Raw genomic sequence first — 19,458 nt, 5'->3', positions numbered from 1 at the left:
GTTATACTCTATACAGATAAGGTGACTGTAAAGTAAGACTATGATATAGGCCATGTCTAGTGTACTAAACAATAGTATATTTTGAGGACTGTCTCTGCCTTGTTTTTTATTAAGAGATTATTATTATTTAAATCTTACGGCCATGCAAACTAACGTTAATTGTTAATATATATTACAGCGATTTTTACATTTAACTCACACGGAGTTTGCAGTACATTACTGTCCACCTTGAAAGTATTACTCCTTTAATTTCTTCCAATACGTTTATCAAATTATATCTTATTTAAAAAAAAAAAAGTCATGTCTAAAACTACAGCAAACCGGGAAAAATGAAAATGTATGTGGTGTTGTGGGGGCTGGGGCTGGTGGTGTGTATGGGGGAGGGGGGGGGGGGGGGTGTGAAGGGGGAGGGTGCGGGTACTACACATAAAACTGAATCAAATTAAGATTGTGAAAATCTTAATAAGAATACATTTGTTTAAGAATGAAAATCGTTAGATTATCAGGTAGGCAAAGTTCAATCTGTAGAGTACGATACTTGACTGAACCTGTGGAGAGAGTTAATCGAGGATAATCTGTTAATGCCCCCCTGGTCAGTAATCCACGTTAATCTTGACCGTTAATCTAGGATGACAAGCTTATAGTTGAGCTTATTAGACATGTGTTGACCCCACTTAGGGCTGGACATGACGTGACACGTGCTAAGTAATTAATACCCCGCTGTCGTTAATGAGGGTTACATCTACACTAATGTATATATATATAATCACACCATCAAATCAATATTTTTTTCTAAATAACAGCTGGGGGATAGTTTTGTAAAGAAGCAAAATAAAGAAATTTAAAATAAATATTTTTTAAAAAAATGTAGCTGATTTAATGGACATTAAGGCAGGTTATTCTGAAAAATAAATAAATAAATAACACCACATAGTGTGTGTAGCTTTTGCATTCACACGTATCTTACAAGTTTACTGAATTGATGAATACAACTAATGTTAAAACATTCATGAAAATGTGTACTTTTATCAGAATAATTAGTAACATAATTTGTCCTTGATAAAAAAGTAAACGTTATGTCTTGAAACAGTGCTGTGTATCGACTACAAACACTACAATAATTGTATGAATTACATTGCAAATATGTTTTCGCTATACATCATGTGAAAAAGACAAAATGAATTTGAATTTACATGTTTAATTGATATTTTTTAGTCCAATGTACAGGAGCTCTACCGACACCTGCATTACAATTCACGTAATTACCTTACTATTACTTCCCGACATTTGAACTTTTCTTTCTTTCTTCATCAGTTCAGCAGAATCATTTCTTTCTGTCTTTTCATGTAATTGTTATAAAGGTTTTATTTTCTGTTTAAAATACTGGGATTAAATGGACACTTCGGGCTGTTGATCTCCACTTTGATGTATGGAGAGGTCATACTGTAAGTCATCATCCCCGTAATCCCACACAAGTCACACAGCGGCTACCTTAGCTTGATACTGAGAAGATTATAACTTCTGTAGGAAAACTTTACAGTTGGCTCGTCTTTGTGACCTAGTTGAAACTGATACAGCCAACGAAAACTACTATAGGAAATTAACTTAAACACCGTTAACCCTATGTCTCTGTGTGATGAGGGGGCGACTAGTGATGTTTGTTATATCTACGATAGTGCAGTCCTATACAACGTGTCTGTACACTGATAATATTTATTAGCAAACCAATTAAAAAAAGATATATCGGGAAAATGATTTTACATAAAAAGAACACTGGGCATTGGCCCACATTTCCAACATACAGTTCACTATGCGTATCGAAATCACGGATATATAAATGGAAATATTTTAATACTGGACAAAAAATACAAATCTAGATTCAAAATCCGGTCTTATTATGGGATGTTGTTAGATGTTCATGTAAAGGAGTGAGAATGATATGGTCTAGATTTCAATTAGATTGCTTTACAAGATTTCCCCGCGTTTTAGTCCGTGGTTGTCCGGCACGTCTATCCTGTCCGCTTTGTCTGAGGTGTCGGTTTCCCCGAGGTTCTATGTCAGGTAGTCGGAGTACACAGTGTTAAGTACCAACTGTGCACAACGCCTACGCAACACATTTTGGGTAAAAATCAGCATTCCTGACAGAACATCAACAGTCCTGATATAACATCATCAGGCATACGGATACGCATCAGGCACGGCGGGAAATCGGCAAAATCAAAATACAGGGCACGCATGACAGTAATAAACTAAAGATACGTGGTTACACACACTGCCTAAAACTATACTCTCTTCTGATATATATGGACATGTCGAAACAATTGAGAAAAACTGGGTAGAACTTCATAAAAAATGTAAAATAACAAATAACGAAACTTAAGGTATAACCTAAGCGCAGAACTGCTGAGTCAGTATCTTTAAACAATTCAAGCTACTCACACGGTGTGGTCGATACTTTAATCATTTTAATGATATTATTATTTTGATTCACCACTCGTATTCATTGCAAAATAAATAAATAAAGTAATAAAAAAATAAACAAACAAATAAATAAATAATAAATAAATATATATAAAAAAAATTGTCCATACACATAGTTTTATGAAATGAATGCATGATATTGATAACGCGAGTTTAAATTAAAATCGTATATTTATCTTTTATATAATTTGATATAATAATACGATATAAAATTATAAATACAATTCCGACTGTATCCTGTAAGGAAAGCCTACTAAATACATTAAAACAGAACATTATTTAACACTACGTTTTAGTAGACGTATAGCTATATATTATGAAAAACGTTAACAAAGATAGAGATAGAATGACTTACCTGACACGTGGTTTAGTGGTCAGTACTGGTCAGTACTGGTCAGTCCTCTCGTAGCTACCCAAATGTAGGTACCCATGTTACAGCCAGGTTTTATACCCAAGTGACCCATATTTTAAACAAGTTACATCTCGTGGGCCAGGCTGGTCAGTCGAGCTATATTTCATTATTAAGAAGTTAAGTTTTGTTGTATGCCGACTGGTCTAATACCGTAGTCGGCTTAGTGGTTGAGTAATTGGCCCCCTCCGACGACAGGTATTACCAGGATTAAGTCCCCTATACATACCACAAGTCTACGACAAGAACTTACTTGAAAACATTGCTACTTGAAAAAATATTGTGTAATAAAAGATCCGACACCATTTCTTTGATCGGTTATAAAACTAAAGTTGTTTTTCGTTTTTTTGGGGGGTTTTTTTGTTTGTTTTTTGTTTGTTTTTAATAAATTGAACACAGCAAATTTGGTTTTATTTTATTACAGCTTACTTTAATTGATTTTTTTCAATCTGCTTGTCAAGTTATTAAAAGGAAAACAATAGGCCTATATTTATGTAAAGAACTGAATATAGAGCACTGCATGATTTATATTTTGATTTACTCATACAATTTGTATTTATTGCCATAAAGCAAATAGGGTTGGACATAAGTTATAACAACATTAGTAAAGCCATTTCCCTTATAATTACAAAAGATCAACATTTAGGAAAAAAGTGAAACTCATCAATTGAATATTTGTATAACATTGTTCTCCGAAGATTCAAAAGCAAAGGAAGCACCGAAGAAATAATTGTATACCTCATTAATCTATTGTTGGTTTTTATAAACATGTGCACATTTCTGAATATAATCATATTTGTGTCTAAGGGCAGATGCTCAGTTCCACATAGAAGTAACTCTAAGTTGATAACGACATCTAAATTTTGGAGACTAAGAAAAAGTAAACGTCTCTATATATCACAAGAAAAGGCATTTTCACAAGGGTTACCGACTGCAAGATTTACGTCATAAGAAATGCAGAAGTTTTCTATTTTAGTTTTTAGCTCATCAGATGGTGGGCTATTAAAATCGTCCTGCGTCCTTGGTCCGTCGCCCGTCCGTCCGGCCATAAACAATTCTTGTTATTCCTATTTCTCAGAAATTAGTGCAGTGATTTTTCTCAAATTTTATATGTAGGATTCCCTTGATCCCTTGTTGTGCATATTGCATTTTTGGACCAATCGAAAAACATAATGGCTAACAGGCGGCCATCTTGGATTTTGACAACTGAAGTTTGTTATCGCTATTTCTTAAAAAGAACTCGAAGGGATTTTTTCTAAAATTTCAAATGTAGGTTTCCCTTGGGCTCAAATTCTGCATATTGCATTTTTCGACCAATCGAAAAACAACATGGCCGACAAGCGGGCATCTTGGATTTTGACAATGCTTGTTATCACTATTTCTCAGACATCATTGAAGGGATCTTTCTCAAATTTCATATGTTGGTTCCCCTTGATCCCTAATTGTGAATATTGTATTTTGGGACCGATCGGAAAACAACATGGCCGACAGGCGACCTTTTTTTATTTTGACTATTGAAGATTGTTACTGCTAGTTCTCAAATTTCATATGTAGGTTCCCCTTGATCCCTAGTTATGCATATTCCTGTATCGGACCAACCTGACTACAACATGGCCAACATGCAGCCATCTTGGATTTTGACAATTGAAACTTCATTAACAATTTCTTAAAGTACTAAATGGCTCTTATGGGTCTTTCTCTAATTTGAATATAGAGGTTCCCCTTGGTCTCCAGTTGTGACTGCAAGTCTGATTGAAAGAACTAAATGGATGGCAAAGAGAATGGCCATCTTGGATTTTGATTATGGAAGGTTGCTCCTGCTACATAATGTTATATAAAGTTATTTAAATGCTTTGAAGAAAGAGTGAAAGTAGGGAAAAGAATAACAGTCTTTCATTTGACTGATATGGATCATTCGATGGTGGGCACCAAGATCCCTCTGCGATCTCTTGTAACGTATTATTGCTCTGTGAATGTTTTGTCTGAAAATCGTAGCACACTCTTTACTCAAACTGATCTGCTTCGGGTCTCGGTCAAACTTCAATATATTGACCAATATATATATTGAAGGCTAATACAATTGTATTATTTTTACGCTCAGATTCTTTTTGACAGTAATAGTAGTCACCGACTTTTCTAAATCTCCAGGATTTTATATTTAGATGTAAGTACATTGAGATATAATTTTAGCTTTTTTGAATTAAACTCTTCGGCAATCATCCGTGTTACACATACCTAAAACGAGTCATGCTATTAGGGTTCAGTTGAAACATTTTATTTTTTATTCAAATTACATCATATGATATGTAAATATTCACGTTATACTGGTGTTGTCGGTATGTCTAACTGAAACAACTCTAGTATACTTTTTCATGACAGTTTATACTTCAATCCTTATATTTAACTAAAAATAACCATTTTTAAGTAATCAGTTTATTAATTGTTTATGAATATACAAAATTATTCCCTTGGCTGTTTTCCATTGCTATCACATGCACTATTAAAGTGAAGCTCTGACTATGTATAAAGAAATAAATAAGATAAATATTTGAGTCAGTTATAAATAAATGAATTGATCTCTTGGCCTCTTGTCTCATTTTCGTAATTCGTGTATTTCATATTATGTTCTGCTGTATCAGCGATAAAATATCTTCGATTTGAATTTTAAAATGTATGGCATATGATGAACATCATGTGACCGTCGGTATGTCTCTCTGAATAAAGCAGTATTGTAATGTTATTTTACATCACGTGGTCACGTGTTATACCTCAAGGTCACACGTTTTTTTTTATGATTACCGGAACCCTGTGTATTACATTACCTAACGTGATAATGAGATGACGTCACGCATCAGTGGCCAGTTATTTGTACACAGTACTTCATGGTAAAATCAAATTAACTTCGATATAAATGTCTAATGCTTAGTACCCAAATACTAATAAAATGTGCGTTTCTTCTCGTGAACAGGAACGTCAATCAATTTTTCTTTATTTCTTTCTTTTGCCCCTTGCCTTTAACTGTTTCCGTGACTTGAGAATTATTTCAGTGCATTAAGGTGGTAACCAAAAACATCAAAGTTTCAGTATCTTTTGATAAATATTCTAGATTCCTCATTTTTTGTCATTTGATTTAATCATTTTTTTCCTGAAAAAAACTGGTCCAGGATTTTATTTCAAGAAATGTCAAGATTACCAATTTTTTAATGCTGTATGATACGAGTGTTTAGTTCATTAGCCCAAATATGACTTTGCTACACATTCTTCGATAAAAAGATAAACAAATTTTACACATTATATTGTAGCGATGCATTATAGTATAGTCAAAACTTTTCTCATACAGAGAAATGTTTTTAATGAGGAATTGCATTTTCATCTTAGGAAACGATGAGGTTCTGAAAGAAACTGACTATACCGGTGTCCCTCGTGAGCTTAGTCTGTGTATATATCCGATTACTCTCGGTGGGGGCAGGATTAGGGATTAAAACACTTAAAGATTTCTCACTTTCACTGATTTATATAATAATACAAAGTCGGTACAAATCCTTTAGAATCCAGACAACATTGTAAGTTATTAGGAACGTGCGTTACAGGTAAAACTCTAAATACCTGCTACAACGACAGTACTGAATTAAATCATTTAAATACATCTCGGAATATTTGTGATTTCCACCACACTGAATGCGGAGGATAGGAATTAGCGTTAATAACTCCACATCATAAAATTAAATGGTCCTGACCAAATGCCCCACTAAGAAGATTGTCCTATTTCACAGACAATATGAAAACCTAGATCTACTCTGATCTACTCTGTGGTAATATGTGACTATGTCAGTTGATAAGTTTCCGTTTATTATGGACTTTTGCGTATTTCGAATAAAATCACAATCTAGCCTCGGTTTCTTAACTTAAGGATATTCCTTAACTTCAATATTCCATAGTAAAGCAATATTGGATTTTAAAGGGAAACGTGCCTGGGAAATTTCTATAATGATTCCGTATGGAAAATATTAGAAAAGGTTAAGGGATGCCTGTCTTTTGGTCGCCTACTATATGATATATGACTACAGTAGGAGCGGACGGAAAACGGAAAAGAAGTACAATGTACTTGGCAGAAGTATATGTCAAGTAAAGTTGTCATTTACATGTATTTATGGATCAGTGTCGATCCAGTCAAACATGTTCTTAATATCACCTCTAATGTAGCAAAAGAGAAAGTCAGATATAGAGGCCACCTAACTTAAGACAAGTTGGGCTTTCCAGAATTATTCAACAAGTTCAAAAATGTACATGCCACGAGCCTAAAGGCGAGTGCACAGGGACTTGGCATACATTTCCAACCCATTGTCCATATACATATACATATACACAATATTAATATGTATTTGGGAATGTGTACCAAGTCCCTGTGTGCGATTGTCATATTTTTGAAGGAGCTAAATATAAATTCCAGACCATATAGTCACGAGTGTAAGATTCTGTTTATCATACACCTCATATCTACATTTGTATGAGAATGTAAGACAAGGGCCCAATGGGCCCGAATCGCTCACCTGCAATGCAGTGATCTTTTCATATATGGATCCTGCAGTTATTTGAAAGCATGCTACAGGGCCAATATCAGTCTCTCGGCACTTTGGCTATTCAGAAGTCATTTAAAGATTTAAGCATACTTGATCGACGTGACCTTGAATGTGAGTCAGGGTCATTCATTTGAACAAACTTGGTAGTCCTTCACCCCAGCATGCCACATACCCAATATCAACTCCCTGGGACTCTTGGTTGAGAAGTCGTTTAAAGATTTTAGCCTTTTTGACTCCTGTGACCTTGAATGAAGGTCAAGGTCATTCATTTGAATAAACTTGGTAGCCCTTCACCACAGCATGCTACAGACCCAATATCAACTCCCTGGGACTCCTGGTTATTGAGAAGTAGTTTAAAGATTTTAGCCTTTTTGACTCCTGTGACCTTGAATGAAGGTCAAGGTCATTCCTTTGAACAAAGTTGGTAGCACTTCACCCGAGCATGCTACAGACCCAATATCAACTCCCTGGGACTCTTTGTTATTGAGAAGAAGTCGTTTAAAGATTTTAGCCTTTTTGACTCCTGTGACCTTGAATGAAGGTGACAAAATAGATCATAAATCGTGTATATCGTTTATTTTTTCTTTACACGATTCCCTACTAAAGTATCTCATATTTGACAATGGAAAGCATTTAAAAACAACTTAGTTTGTCATAGAATTTCCAGGTCGGTACGATTAGGGTAGACATATGGAATGGTGATATGTATAGGGATATGTATAGGTATATATTCAGTCGTTTGAATGTCGGTACAAAGTTCACCCTGTTGCTTTGGAAGGAGTTATCCCATCTGACAATGTCCTGTAGGTAGAATGAAGATAATCTTAAGTTATAGGCTCTAAGATATTCACGTGAAAATATATATCCTGTTTTCAGGAAGCGACTTTCAATGAACGAATTAAAAACCTGTAATTAAGGTTGTTTTCCACCAACTCATTACTATTGTACCGACAACAATTACCTACCGATTTCCCACGTACAAAATAACATTTCTCGTGTAATATTCAAGGTAAAACATGAGGCCCATTGGCCTTGACGGTCATCTGATTTTCGAAATATTTCAATTAATTTAATTGAACCTTTTTGGCCCCACCCATCAGTCCAAGGGGGCAGTCAGGGCCAATATGTGCATATCATCAAACTGTCATCTCATGCTTATAATGTTAATCAACTTAGAACGAATTCATATAGAAATCCAACAAATAATAGTCAAAAATGTGATTTCCTTATATAAACTATAGTAAAGGTTACCCCCTTCCCAGGGGCAAACGTGAGACCCTAGGGTCATGAAATTAACAATTTTGGTAAAGCACCTTAAAACCCTTCCACCTATGAAGAGTGTTTGATTCCACTATATATGAAAGTAAAGAAGAATATTTTTGAAGTTTTAGTCAATTTGACCCTTTTTGGCCCCACCATACAGACTTCCAATTCCAGGACTGTCCCAAAACTTTGTCATTAAATTCCCAAGACTTTCAGGAATACCATTTAACGCTTGGTGATTAATTAAACTAATCGAATTTCCAGTCATATTAACAAAGTTGTAATAGACATTAAATTGGTTACAAGTAACCTTTTCAACAAAGTTGTGACATTCTGAAGATTTATTGTAATCTGTGATCATTTTGAGAAATATTCTTTTTTTATTAAAGTGCCAAAGACATCAATTCACGGACTTTTCAATGTAGGTATGCTGAATTACATGATTTTCAAGGCATGGCACTGTTTTTTTTAAGACAAGGACTGAAATTTTAAGACTTTTCATGTGTGTATGAACCATTTGTATAGGCATATGTATGATGGTAGTGAGGAGGTAGAGACAGAACAACACAGGAGTCAGTATCCAGCTTGTATTTACAGACATAAGTCTCAACACATGTCATCACATTCAACTTTCAAGACACTCATTCAAAAACTTTATAATTGAAGTATGCTCAACCCATCATTAATATATACAGTAAATATATGAGAATTTCTAAATATTTCATAAGCAGAAATTCATTTGATAAAGTGGAAATATCTAACATTTCTTTCTCAATATAAATGAAGATATATGTATCTGAAATTAACACGGTTAAAATGTGCAATAATAACAAGGATATACATATGATTTACAAAAAAAGAAAGAAAAGTATATAACTTTATATTCCATTGTAAGTACAGTACAATGCACCGATGTGGCCTATACATTGGCCCATGGACAATCTAAAAGTTAAAAAAGACACAATACACACTATAGCAGTGACAGAGATGCAGATTTACCTAGGCCAAAGTACTGATAGTTAATGGTGAATACAGATTTACCTAACCCACAGTACTGACAGTTACAGGGTGAATACAGATTTACCTAACACACAGTACCGACAGTTAATGGTGAATACAGATTTATCTAACACACAGTACTGACAGTTAATGGTGAATACACATTTACCTAACCCACAGTACTGACAGTTAATGGTGAATACAGATTTACCTAACACACAGTACTGACAGTTAATGGTGAATACAGATTTACCTAGGCCACAGTACTGGCAGTTACAGGGTGAATACAGATTTACCTAACACACAGTACTGACAGTTAATGGTGAATACAGATTTATCTAACACACAGTACTGACAGTTAATGGTGAATACAGATTTACCTAACACACAGTACTGACAGTTAATGGTGAATACAGATTTACCTAGGCCACAGTACTGGCAGTTACAAGGTGAATACAGATTTACCTAACACACAGTACTGACTGTTAATAGTGAATACAGATTTACCTAGGCCACAGTACTGGCAGTTACAGGGTGAATACAGATTTACCTAACACACAGAATACAGATTTACCTAACACACAGTACTGACAGTTAATGGTGAATACAGATTTACCTAGGCCACAGTACTGGCAGTTACAGGGTGAATACAGATTTACCTAACACACAGTACTGACAGTTAATGGTGAATACAGATTTACCTAACACACAGTACTGACAGTTACAGGGTGAATACAGATTTACCTAACACACAGTACTGACAGTTACAGGGTGAATACAGATTTACCTAACACACAGTACTGTCAGTTACATGGTGAATACAAATTTACCTAACCTACAGTACTGAAAGTAATAGAGTAATTATAGATTGATGATTGCTTGTTGCAGATTAAATAACTTCTGAGTATGTCTAAAATATAATTTCCATTTATTGCAAAATGGACAAATGAAAATCCGATTGTGAATCATATTTTATACATAGAGCGAGAGTACACATGAAGCTATAAGCTTGTCTCCTGGTAGGATAGTAATTTTATTGAACAAGAAATAAAATAAATCCATTCTGAATATTAAAGATAACAAAATAATACACAAGCATAAAAAATATGGTAGATGGATTTAAAAAAGGAATAAAAAGAAAATAAAGCTGATGTGACTGTTCTGATTTTGTTAGGAGATACTGCCGACCAGAACATACAAATAACAAGTGGAGGAAAGCTAAATGAAGTTAAAAAGTATGATTTTTGGGGGCAGAAATAAACTGATAAAGCATGAGTTTTGGGGGCAGAAATAAACTGACAAAGTATGATTTTTGGGGGCCGTAATAAACAGATAAAGTGTGATTTTGCATGTCACATTTAAATTTTCATGAATAACAGCATCAGTTCAGAATAAACAAAAATATTTTATTTTCTCTTGAATTTATCCAAATACATGTATTACAAAGCTGATCAGATGATGGGATTTGTTCATCTGTCCTGCCATATCTTATCATACCTCCCAGTAGGATGTATCGTACCTGACAGTAGGATGTACCGTACCTCCCAGTAGGATGTATCGTACTTCCTAGTATGATGTATCGTACCTCCCAGTAGGATGTATCGTATCTCCCAGTAGGATGTATCGTACCTCCCAGTAGGATGTATCGTACTTGACAGTATGATGTATGGTACCTCCCAGTAGGATGTATCGTACCTCCCAGTAGGATGTATCCACACCTCCCAGTAGGATGTATGGTACCTCCCAGTAGGATGTATGGTACCTCCCAGTAGGATGTATCGTACCTCCCAGTATGATGTATCGTACCTCCCAGTAGGATGTATCCATACCTCCCAGTAGGATGTATCGTACCTCCCAGTAGGATGTATGGTACCTCCCAGTAGGATGTATCGTATCTCCCAGTAGGATGTATCGTATCTCCCATTAGGATGTATCGTACCTCCCAGTAGGATGTATCGTACCTCCCAGTAGGATGTATCGTACCTCCCAGTAGGATGTATGGTACCTCCCAGTAGGATGTATCGTACCTCCCAGTAGGATGTATGGTACCTCCCAGTAGGATGTATCGTACCTCCCAGTAGGATGTATCGTACCTCCCAGTATGATGTATCGTACTTGACAGTATGATGTATCGTACTTGACAGTATGATGTATGGTACCTCCCAGTATGATGTATCGTACCTCCCAGTAGGATGTATGGTACCTCCCAGTAGGATGTATCGTACCTCCAAGTAGGATGTATCGTACCTCCCAGTACGATGTATCGTACCTCTCAGTTGGATGTATGGTACCTCCAAGTAGGATGTATCGTACCTCCCAGTAGGATGTATACCTCCCAGTAGGATGTATCGTACCTCCCAGTAGGATGTATGGTACCTCCCAGTAGGATGTATCGTACTTGACAGTATGATGTATGGTACCTCCCAGTAGGATGTATCGTACCTCCCAGTAGGATGTATGGTACCTCCCAGTAGGATGTATCGTACCTCCCAGTATGATGTATCGTACCTCCCAGTAGGATGTATCGTACCTCCCAGTAGGATGTATCATACTTAATGGGAGAACAATAAACATCACCATACCTGAGAATTTGACAGAAATCTCCAAACCTTAGGTTAGTTTTGATTATCTAACCTTCGGGTTAAGCAATATCACTACTCAGGATGGAAACTTCTCCATCATACCCTCAGGTTAGGGCAAGATTTTATTTGTCCTACAAAAAACCCAGCTGTACCATGTAGTTTTATTCATTAATCATTGTACACTGTATCACTAAATTCATACTTAGATGTCTAAAGGTGTTATCCCTTCTGTGTCTTTGTACAATCCTTTCACATTGACTGTTTTAATAAGTACACAGTATACCAACTAGTGATTCACATAACAACGTCAAGTACATAGTATACCAACTAGTGATTCACATAACAAGTACACAGTATACCAACTAGTGATTCACATAACAAGTACATAGTATACCAACTAGTGATTCACATAACAAGTACATAGTATACCAACTAGTGATTCACATAACAGGTACATAGTATACCAACTAGTGATTCACATAACAACGTCAAGTACATAGTATACCAACTAGTGATTCACATAACAACGTCAAGTACATAGTATACCAACTAGTGATTCACATAACAAGTACACAGTATACCAACTAGTGATTCACATAACAACGTCAAGTACACAGTATACCAACTTGTGATTCACATAACAGGTACACAGTATACCAACTTGTGATTCACATAACAACGTCAAGTACATAGTATACCAACTAGTGATTCACATAACAGCGTCAAGTACATAGTATACCAACTAGTGATTCACATAACAGGTACACAGTATACCAACTAGTGATTCACATAACAACGTCAAGTACACAGTATACCAACTAGTGATTCACATAAGTACATAATATACCAACTAGTGATTCACATAACAAGTACACTGTATACCAACTAGTGATTCACATAACAAGTACACAGTATACCAACTAGTGATTCACATAACAACGTCAAGTACACAGTATACCAACTAGTGATTCACATAACAAGTACACAGTATACCAACTAGTGATTCACATAACAAGTACACAGTATACCAACTAGTGATTCATATAAGTACACAGTATACCAACTAGTGATTCACATAACAAGTACATAGTATACCAACTAGTGATTCACATAACAAGTACACAGTATACCAACTAGTGATTCACATAACAAGTACATAATATACCAACTAGTGATTCACATAACAAGTACACAGTATACCAACTAGTGATTCACATAACTAGTAAGCATTTGTCTAAATAGAATCCTTATCAACAGCTGATTCCATACAAAACAGTGCTTTACAAATGACAACATAAAATGCTGTTATGAGAATACAAAATCACTTTACCTCAAAAGCAATCTTATTTATTCTATAATAGAAATTATCCTTCATATAGTTTCAAATTTAATGTCTTGTAATCTTGTTGATATCACTCTGATGCCTAGAGCTATGATACTATAACAATGCTCATCCATAACCTGTTCTTGGCATTCAATACTTCAAACATTTTATTTTGCTCTAATCAAATATGTAAAATATTATGAACCCTGTAAAAAACAGCACTCTTCGGATTCAGATTAAGTAAGTACATATATTATTATTATTATCTAGAAATGTTAGTAAAGATTCTAAATACAACTCTTTTTCCAAATTTAAATGTCAAATCTGAAATAAAGAAATTCAGAGATACAACAGTACTACTTATCTAGTAGACAAACACACACACAGGGAATAGAATCTTTAGTATTTTTCACCAAGATAATATAAAGCATACCCCTTTTCATATCATAAGAAAAATAAATTATCAATATATACATATTCTATAGAAATCATTACACTAACTACTTGGTAATATTATTATATGTACACCAAACCTCCTTGTCTCTATAAAACATCAAAGTCATCAAGAAAGCAGCTATTAACAAAAATAAACATGATATACACAGTTATCCCCCTTTAATTTGTCAATCTATTTCAATGCTTTACATTTATAAGCTGTAAGTGTTGTACATATTCCCAAACATATATACATGTACATTTGTGTGTACAATGTATATTACACTTCACATATAGAGACCATGAACTTCTGCCAAGTCCCTATGGCTCATAGGCATTGGTCACAATTTGTGTTTCCTATGGTTTGACAGGTATAACAGGTAAATGTATTTTTTTTTTTGTCACTAATGCCTGTGTCATAGCCAAGGAAGCATCTGTTACTGACAATTTATTTCACAATTTTATTATTCATCCTGTTCAAGGTAATTCCTCTGATGGCAGCACCAGACTGTAGACTTTGACAGCAGTCTGGTCTGGTATCTTTTGACAGAAGTTACAATACATGTATATATTTTATAACTGTACTTACGCAATCATACAAATATTGTTCAGGATTACAGATATGGAAAACCTCTCCACAAAAACAATTTCATATGAAAATTACACAGCAATAATATAAATTCTGGCTATTAAAACCTTTTGGCCCTTCTATTCATAAACACATACACTCTCTCTGTCACTATTTATTTTAGACATTTTCTAATTTATTCTTTTTCAAGTGATTTCTTTTGTACAATATCATTGTATTTTTTAAGTCAAGGCAACAATCTTGGCCCCAGGATATTCAGTATCCAATTCAAAGTATCAAATGGACGTTAATACAGAAACATTCTGCTATAAGCAGACATTGTGAGTACAAATGAAAATATGTATAAAACAGTACAAAGAATGCTATAATAACATCATTCTTGACAAAGACATCAGTCAAGTTTTTCTCGGATGACTTACAGCCGATTTTTCTATCACAGTATGGAATCAATACATGTACCTGGTATCTTGTACCCAAACCAACACCACACGTTTTACGCTCTTCTGTACATCCTCATCAGCATGTTTTTGTATCCATGCTATTTCATTGGATGAACTTTGGTTTACATGGACTGTATCTATGTCATATTGACACTATATAACAAATAACAGAATTTTATGAATATATCATTGAAACAATAAACACTGGACTTGCCTGAATAAAAACTGACAACTTCCTTTTGAAAGAAGTTCAAGACTTTTCCCATTCAAAAGATAAAATAAAATGAATCAAGATTGGATTTGCACTAGAAAACCACTATTATAATGATTAGCCCAGGGCTGTACTTCTTTCTGCAGGAAAACTATATACATCTCAGGCAATATATAGCATACAGCACTAATTAATGTATGGTAACATGGCAACAAAAATGGTAATTTGATACTTTAATTTCACATTAATTTAATTATCTTACTGTATGTTCATATGAATAACAAGAAATATCTTTAAAAAAGATAAACGGAATAGTTTTAATGATGGTGGTTTTAATGCAAAACTGCTGGTGAAATAAATTAACGAGCTAATTAATAAATGCGCAGTTTCAGCACAGATAACAAAATTATATCAGTTTGAATCATTTTTGGTGATAATAAGACTGCATTTGAATCAGGAATATGATTTTATTAATGTGTCATTCGAATAGATACATCCACTTATTCAGCTTGCATTCAATCTTAACTTTGTTTCGTCTTTAACTGCATGTCTGCATTTTGCATTTACCGCTACATTGACCAATCACATACTTCATCTTGACCAGTAACGCAACCTGTCACGTCATATCCGGGAACAAAAGAAAATTATACGGCTATGCCGAAAAAAGCATTGAAAATATTGAAAGTATGACTGGTGCACATTCAAGCTAGAATTCCATGAATTGAAGCAAAGAAACAAAGAAGAATATGTATTGCCCTGCTAAAGGGAGATAACCGACATTTAGGGAAAAAATCAAATAAAACTCTGTTATTAACAACATATCAATATAAAACAAGTTCTTGTGGATTACAATTATAAAATAAAACAATAACCTCAGCAAGGTATTCTAGAGAATATGCTAATTCATGCCTTTAATGTAACACCCAATCACAACATTTCCATCATTATGGTACAAGTGACTCTGTTGGTGTCAGTCTGGTGTTTGTACTCTAAACATACACACAGTGGTTTCCTGGTTCTCTACCAAAGTACATATATGAGTTCTTAGATTAAAAATCTCTTCATGACAGTGTATATACCAATAACAATAAGTTGAAACTGCCTTGAGTGATTGAACTCTTTACTATTGTATAGTATATAGGCTTTTAACAGTCTGTTTGTCTTTAATAAATATAGGAAATTTGAAAATTTCATAGAAATATTCTGACAAAATAAATCATGACAAAATTAAATTCAACATAAAGTCAACATAACACGTCAATAAATCAACTTTCTTAGGCCTATATAAACAGTCAAAAACCAATCCCACGTGTGGCTTTTTAAGTCCCATGTACACTTTCACTATGCTGGTAACACTCATTTATCATATGGAATAACAATGGAACCTACAGAGAACTGTATCTGCATATATCTACATATGTATATTGTATTTCATTTCGAGAAGTGGCGAATTTACATTGCAAAAGCTAAACCTTTTTGATCTAAACTCATCTTCTTCCTACAACTGTCCAATCTTGCTGGACTTATAAAGAATTACTCTTCATATACAAATTTCAAGAGGAGAAAGTTATAAGTTCACAGAAATATAAGGTTTCACTTGATTTACACAAATTAAAGATACAATAGGCTCAGTCTCCTACCAAAAGAAAGCAATGACATTCTCTAACATAAGCAGACATTGTGTTGTGTCCCTCAGCTGTCAGTATTGGTGGAGGTCTGTGCTCCCTGTATCTGATCTTGTTGCTCTGGTGTTTCTGCCTGTCTGGCAGTGGGCTTCACAAGGCTTTCCTTTGCTGGGGAGCTGCTGTTTTCAGGGGAGGCCTTGCCTTCTTCATCTACCAAAGATGGCCAGTTGGAAGGCTGCTCCGTCTTGTTCAGTCTCTCGTTCAGTGCCTTTAATGCCACTTGTCTGTAACAAAGTTGGATTAATCATAAGTCAGAAATATTTATAAATATTGTCAAGAAAAAAAAGAACAATTTCTCATGATATTAAAGAGCTATAAATTCATAAACAATGCCATGTATTTCCCAGTCTGTTTGTTGGTGTGTGTGGTGATCTAATAAGGGGAGATAAACTATTGCTGAAATTCTTAAGACTAGATCTACTCTAGAGGACAAGTGTCAATTTCTAACTCTGTAGGTTGAACACTGCAGGTTCACATGGTGGATGTCCTCAATGAAATAGGAGACACTTACCCTTCCTAAACACCTGGTCTTAGTCTCCATGTACTGATAATATTTTTCAAGTGTCTTCATATAAATCTATATTTTATTCATATATATCATCTTTGTTTTATTGATTTTTAGAATGATGGTTTTTATGTCACCATTCTTTTGATTTTCTTTTCTTAACTTTTCTTGTTACATACCGTCTACGTTCAGCATCCTGGTCAGTGCCAGGCAGGGTGATGGTGATAGTGGAGGGTGAACTGACATCATACTTCCTCTGTGGCTTCTTACAAATCTTTATCTTCACCAGGGCCAGGAAAACAGTGTTTGAAAACATTGCAACAAATGGCTGAAGCTGACTTGGGAAGAAACTGAAATAGAAGAGAAGCTTATCTATATACATTGTACATGTATTTAACTTAAACAGAACCTCAATATCTTGATGTCAATTAGGCCTCTTTTAAATAACTGAGCGAGTATTTTAGTTAACAGAGTACATTTTATAGAGATTTTACTTCAAGCTTAGCAGGGTCTTTGAGTTATAAGAGCTCAAGATAAGGAAGTTTGACTGTACATTGTATCATTCATTTATATGCCTTTCTCAGGTTAATATATATGTAGCATTATGATAACACACACCATATTTTGTCGCTTGACTCTCTATTGAGTAGTGTGTGTAATATTCGCAGGTATTGCTTTCTGGTTTTCAGGAGTTTTAAACAAATATTCTCAAAACTGGGAAATTTGAAGTTCATTTTAGGGCAAAATGATACTAACATGCATTGGCAATGGGGTTATTTTATACACCAATTTATATATATAGGCAGAGAAAACACTGAAAGGATATATAGTTATGTTATATTGTAAGCATACATGTATACCATATTTAAATTTTAGTAATCCTTGTATTTTTTAAAAGGATTACTACATGCTATTGATGGAATGTCAGACTACTTTACTATATACTTGCAATTGTCTACTTGTAATTACTTTACCTAGGAAAACCAAAGTTATCAGCCATATCTCCCCTATTTCCATTTGTATGTTTCTGATAAAATCTCAGGTAGATCCAGCTGATGAGGATGCCAAACCCAAACATGAATGGGTATGGACCATCAAGTAGCCCGGCCAGGCGCAATGTCACCACCACAAACAGTAACAGCAAAGGGATGTGCGTGTTTCGGAGCTTTCCAAATGGTGAAGTAACGAGCACATGATCTGGCATGATTTGTTTCACGGCCACTGCAAACCCTGCAATGTATCCTGCAAGTCCATGGATGTAAGTTTCAAACAAAAACTCTTCATTTTTGGAAACAAGATAAAATATTAAATATGAAAATGCAGTGACAACCGCTACTCCTGTGTTTACGATCAAGAAAAACAAAAGCATGTCTAAAGCACCCCATAACGGTTCTAACAGCTTGCCACACAGAATAACCACGGCAATATCTACGAGAACATCCCAGAAGTGTACTTCAATAAAGGCGTGTGTCACGAATGTCCAAAACCAGAAGTTTGGTGGAATAACATAGCCCGGTGTCACCGCTACGTATGGTATAACAGACTGAGCAAAAGTCAAAAAGTATCCACATGTTACTGCAACTGCTACAGCTTTAACTACACTACTACTATTCCCCACAGCAACCGAAAGATGCTGTCGCAAAAGCGACAGGTTTGTCTGCATCATGGACGTCGCCATCTTGACGGAAGTCATATGACGTCACACCCTGACAGCACACACATCAACAAATCCACGTGGCCACCTGCTGATCATACCCGCTCGTATTTTGAGTTTTGTCGATATTAGGCTTCCGTTGGCAGAAAAAAAAACTTTGTGAGGACGTTTAATGAGATGCACAAAGATGAGTGTTCTCTTATTAAATAGGTTAAAGGCTATTTTGTTACGGTTTTGTGTTAGCTGTATAACTCGATCCGTGGTTACACTGTACTTATCATCATGACCAGACACACGTCTC

The 19,458-nt window shown here is 35.0% G+C and overlaps 2 protein-coding genes and 1 long non-coding RNA gene across 22 annotated transcripts; 1 reads left to right on the top strand and 2 right to left on the bottom strand.

Annotated features, from left to right (window-relative positions):
• Positions 1 to 9,306: 9,306 nt before the first annotated feature.
• On the bottom strand, positions 9,307 to 13,036 carry LOC117331843. 19 transcript variants are annotated; one of them, XM_033890794.1, is made up of 5 exons: positions 12,153 to 13,036; positions 12,065 to 12,108; positions 11,870 to 12,001; positions 11,451 to 11,825; positions 9,307 to 11,405 (listed from the first exon to the last, which is right to left on the bottom strand). In XM_033890794.1, the coding sequence occupies exons 1-5, from the start codon at positions 12,310 to 12,312 to the stop codon at positions 11,202 to 11,204; spliced, it is 915 nt and encodes a 304-aa protein (XP_033746685.1). In that variant the 5' UTR covers positions 12,313 to 13,036; the 3' UTR covers positions 9,307 to 11,201. The 19 variants fall into 19 exon arrangements, 9 of the variants coding, with proteins under 9 accessions (XP_033746685.1, XP_033746686.1, XP_033746679.1 ...); XM_033890795.1 differs by having other exon boundaries at positions 9,307 to 11,516; positions 11,562 to 11,825; XR_004533663.1 differs by having other exon boundaries at positions 9,307 to 10,197; positions 10,307 to 11,825; positions 12,065 to 13,036.
• On the top strand, positions 12,579 to 13,504 carry LOC117331846. Of its 2 annotated transcripts, none has more exons than XR_004533672.1 (2): positions 12,579 to 12,695; positions 13,035 to 13,504. It is a non-coding gene; the product is annotated as an uncharacterized LOC117331846 (long non-coding RNA). The 2 variants fall into 2 exon arrangements; XR_004533673.1 differs by having other exon boundaries at positions 12,611 to 12,695; positions 13,076 to 13,504.
• A 2,688-nt stretch (positions 13,505 to 16,192) lies between these two features.
• LOC117331841 (transmembrane protein 115-like) lies at positions 16,193 to 19,244 on the bottom strand. The gene is made up of 3 exons (XM_033890785.1): positions 18,478 to 19,244; positions 17,683 to 17,853; positions 16,193 to 17,222 (listed from the first exon to the last, which is right to left on the bottom strand). The coding sequence occupies exons 1-3, from the start codon at positions 19,194 to 19,196 to the stop codon at positions 17,006 to 17,008; spliced, it is 1,107 nt and encodes a 368-aa protein (XP_033746676.1). The 5' UTR covers positions 19,197 to 19,244; the 3' UTR covers positions 16,193 to 17,005.
• Between the last annotated feature and the right edge of the window lie 214 nt (positions 19,245 to 19,458).

This window comes from Pecten maximus, chromosome 7 (genome assembly GCF_902652985.1).
Source record: "Pecten maximus chromosome 7, xPecMax1.1, whole genome shotgun sequence".
NCBI lineage: Eukaryota > Metazoa > Mollusca > Bivalvia > Pectinida > Pectinidae > Pecten > Pecten maximus.
This window is presented reverse-complemented; position numbering and strand designations above follow the sequence as displayed.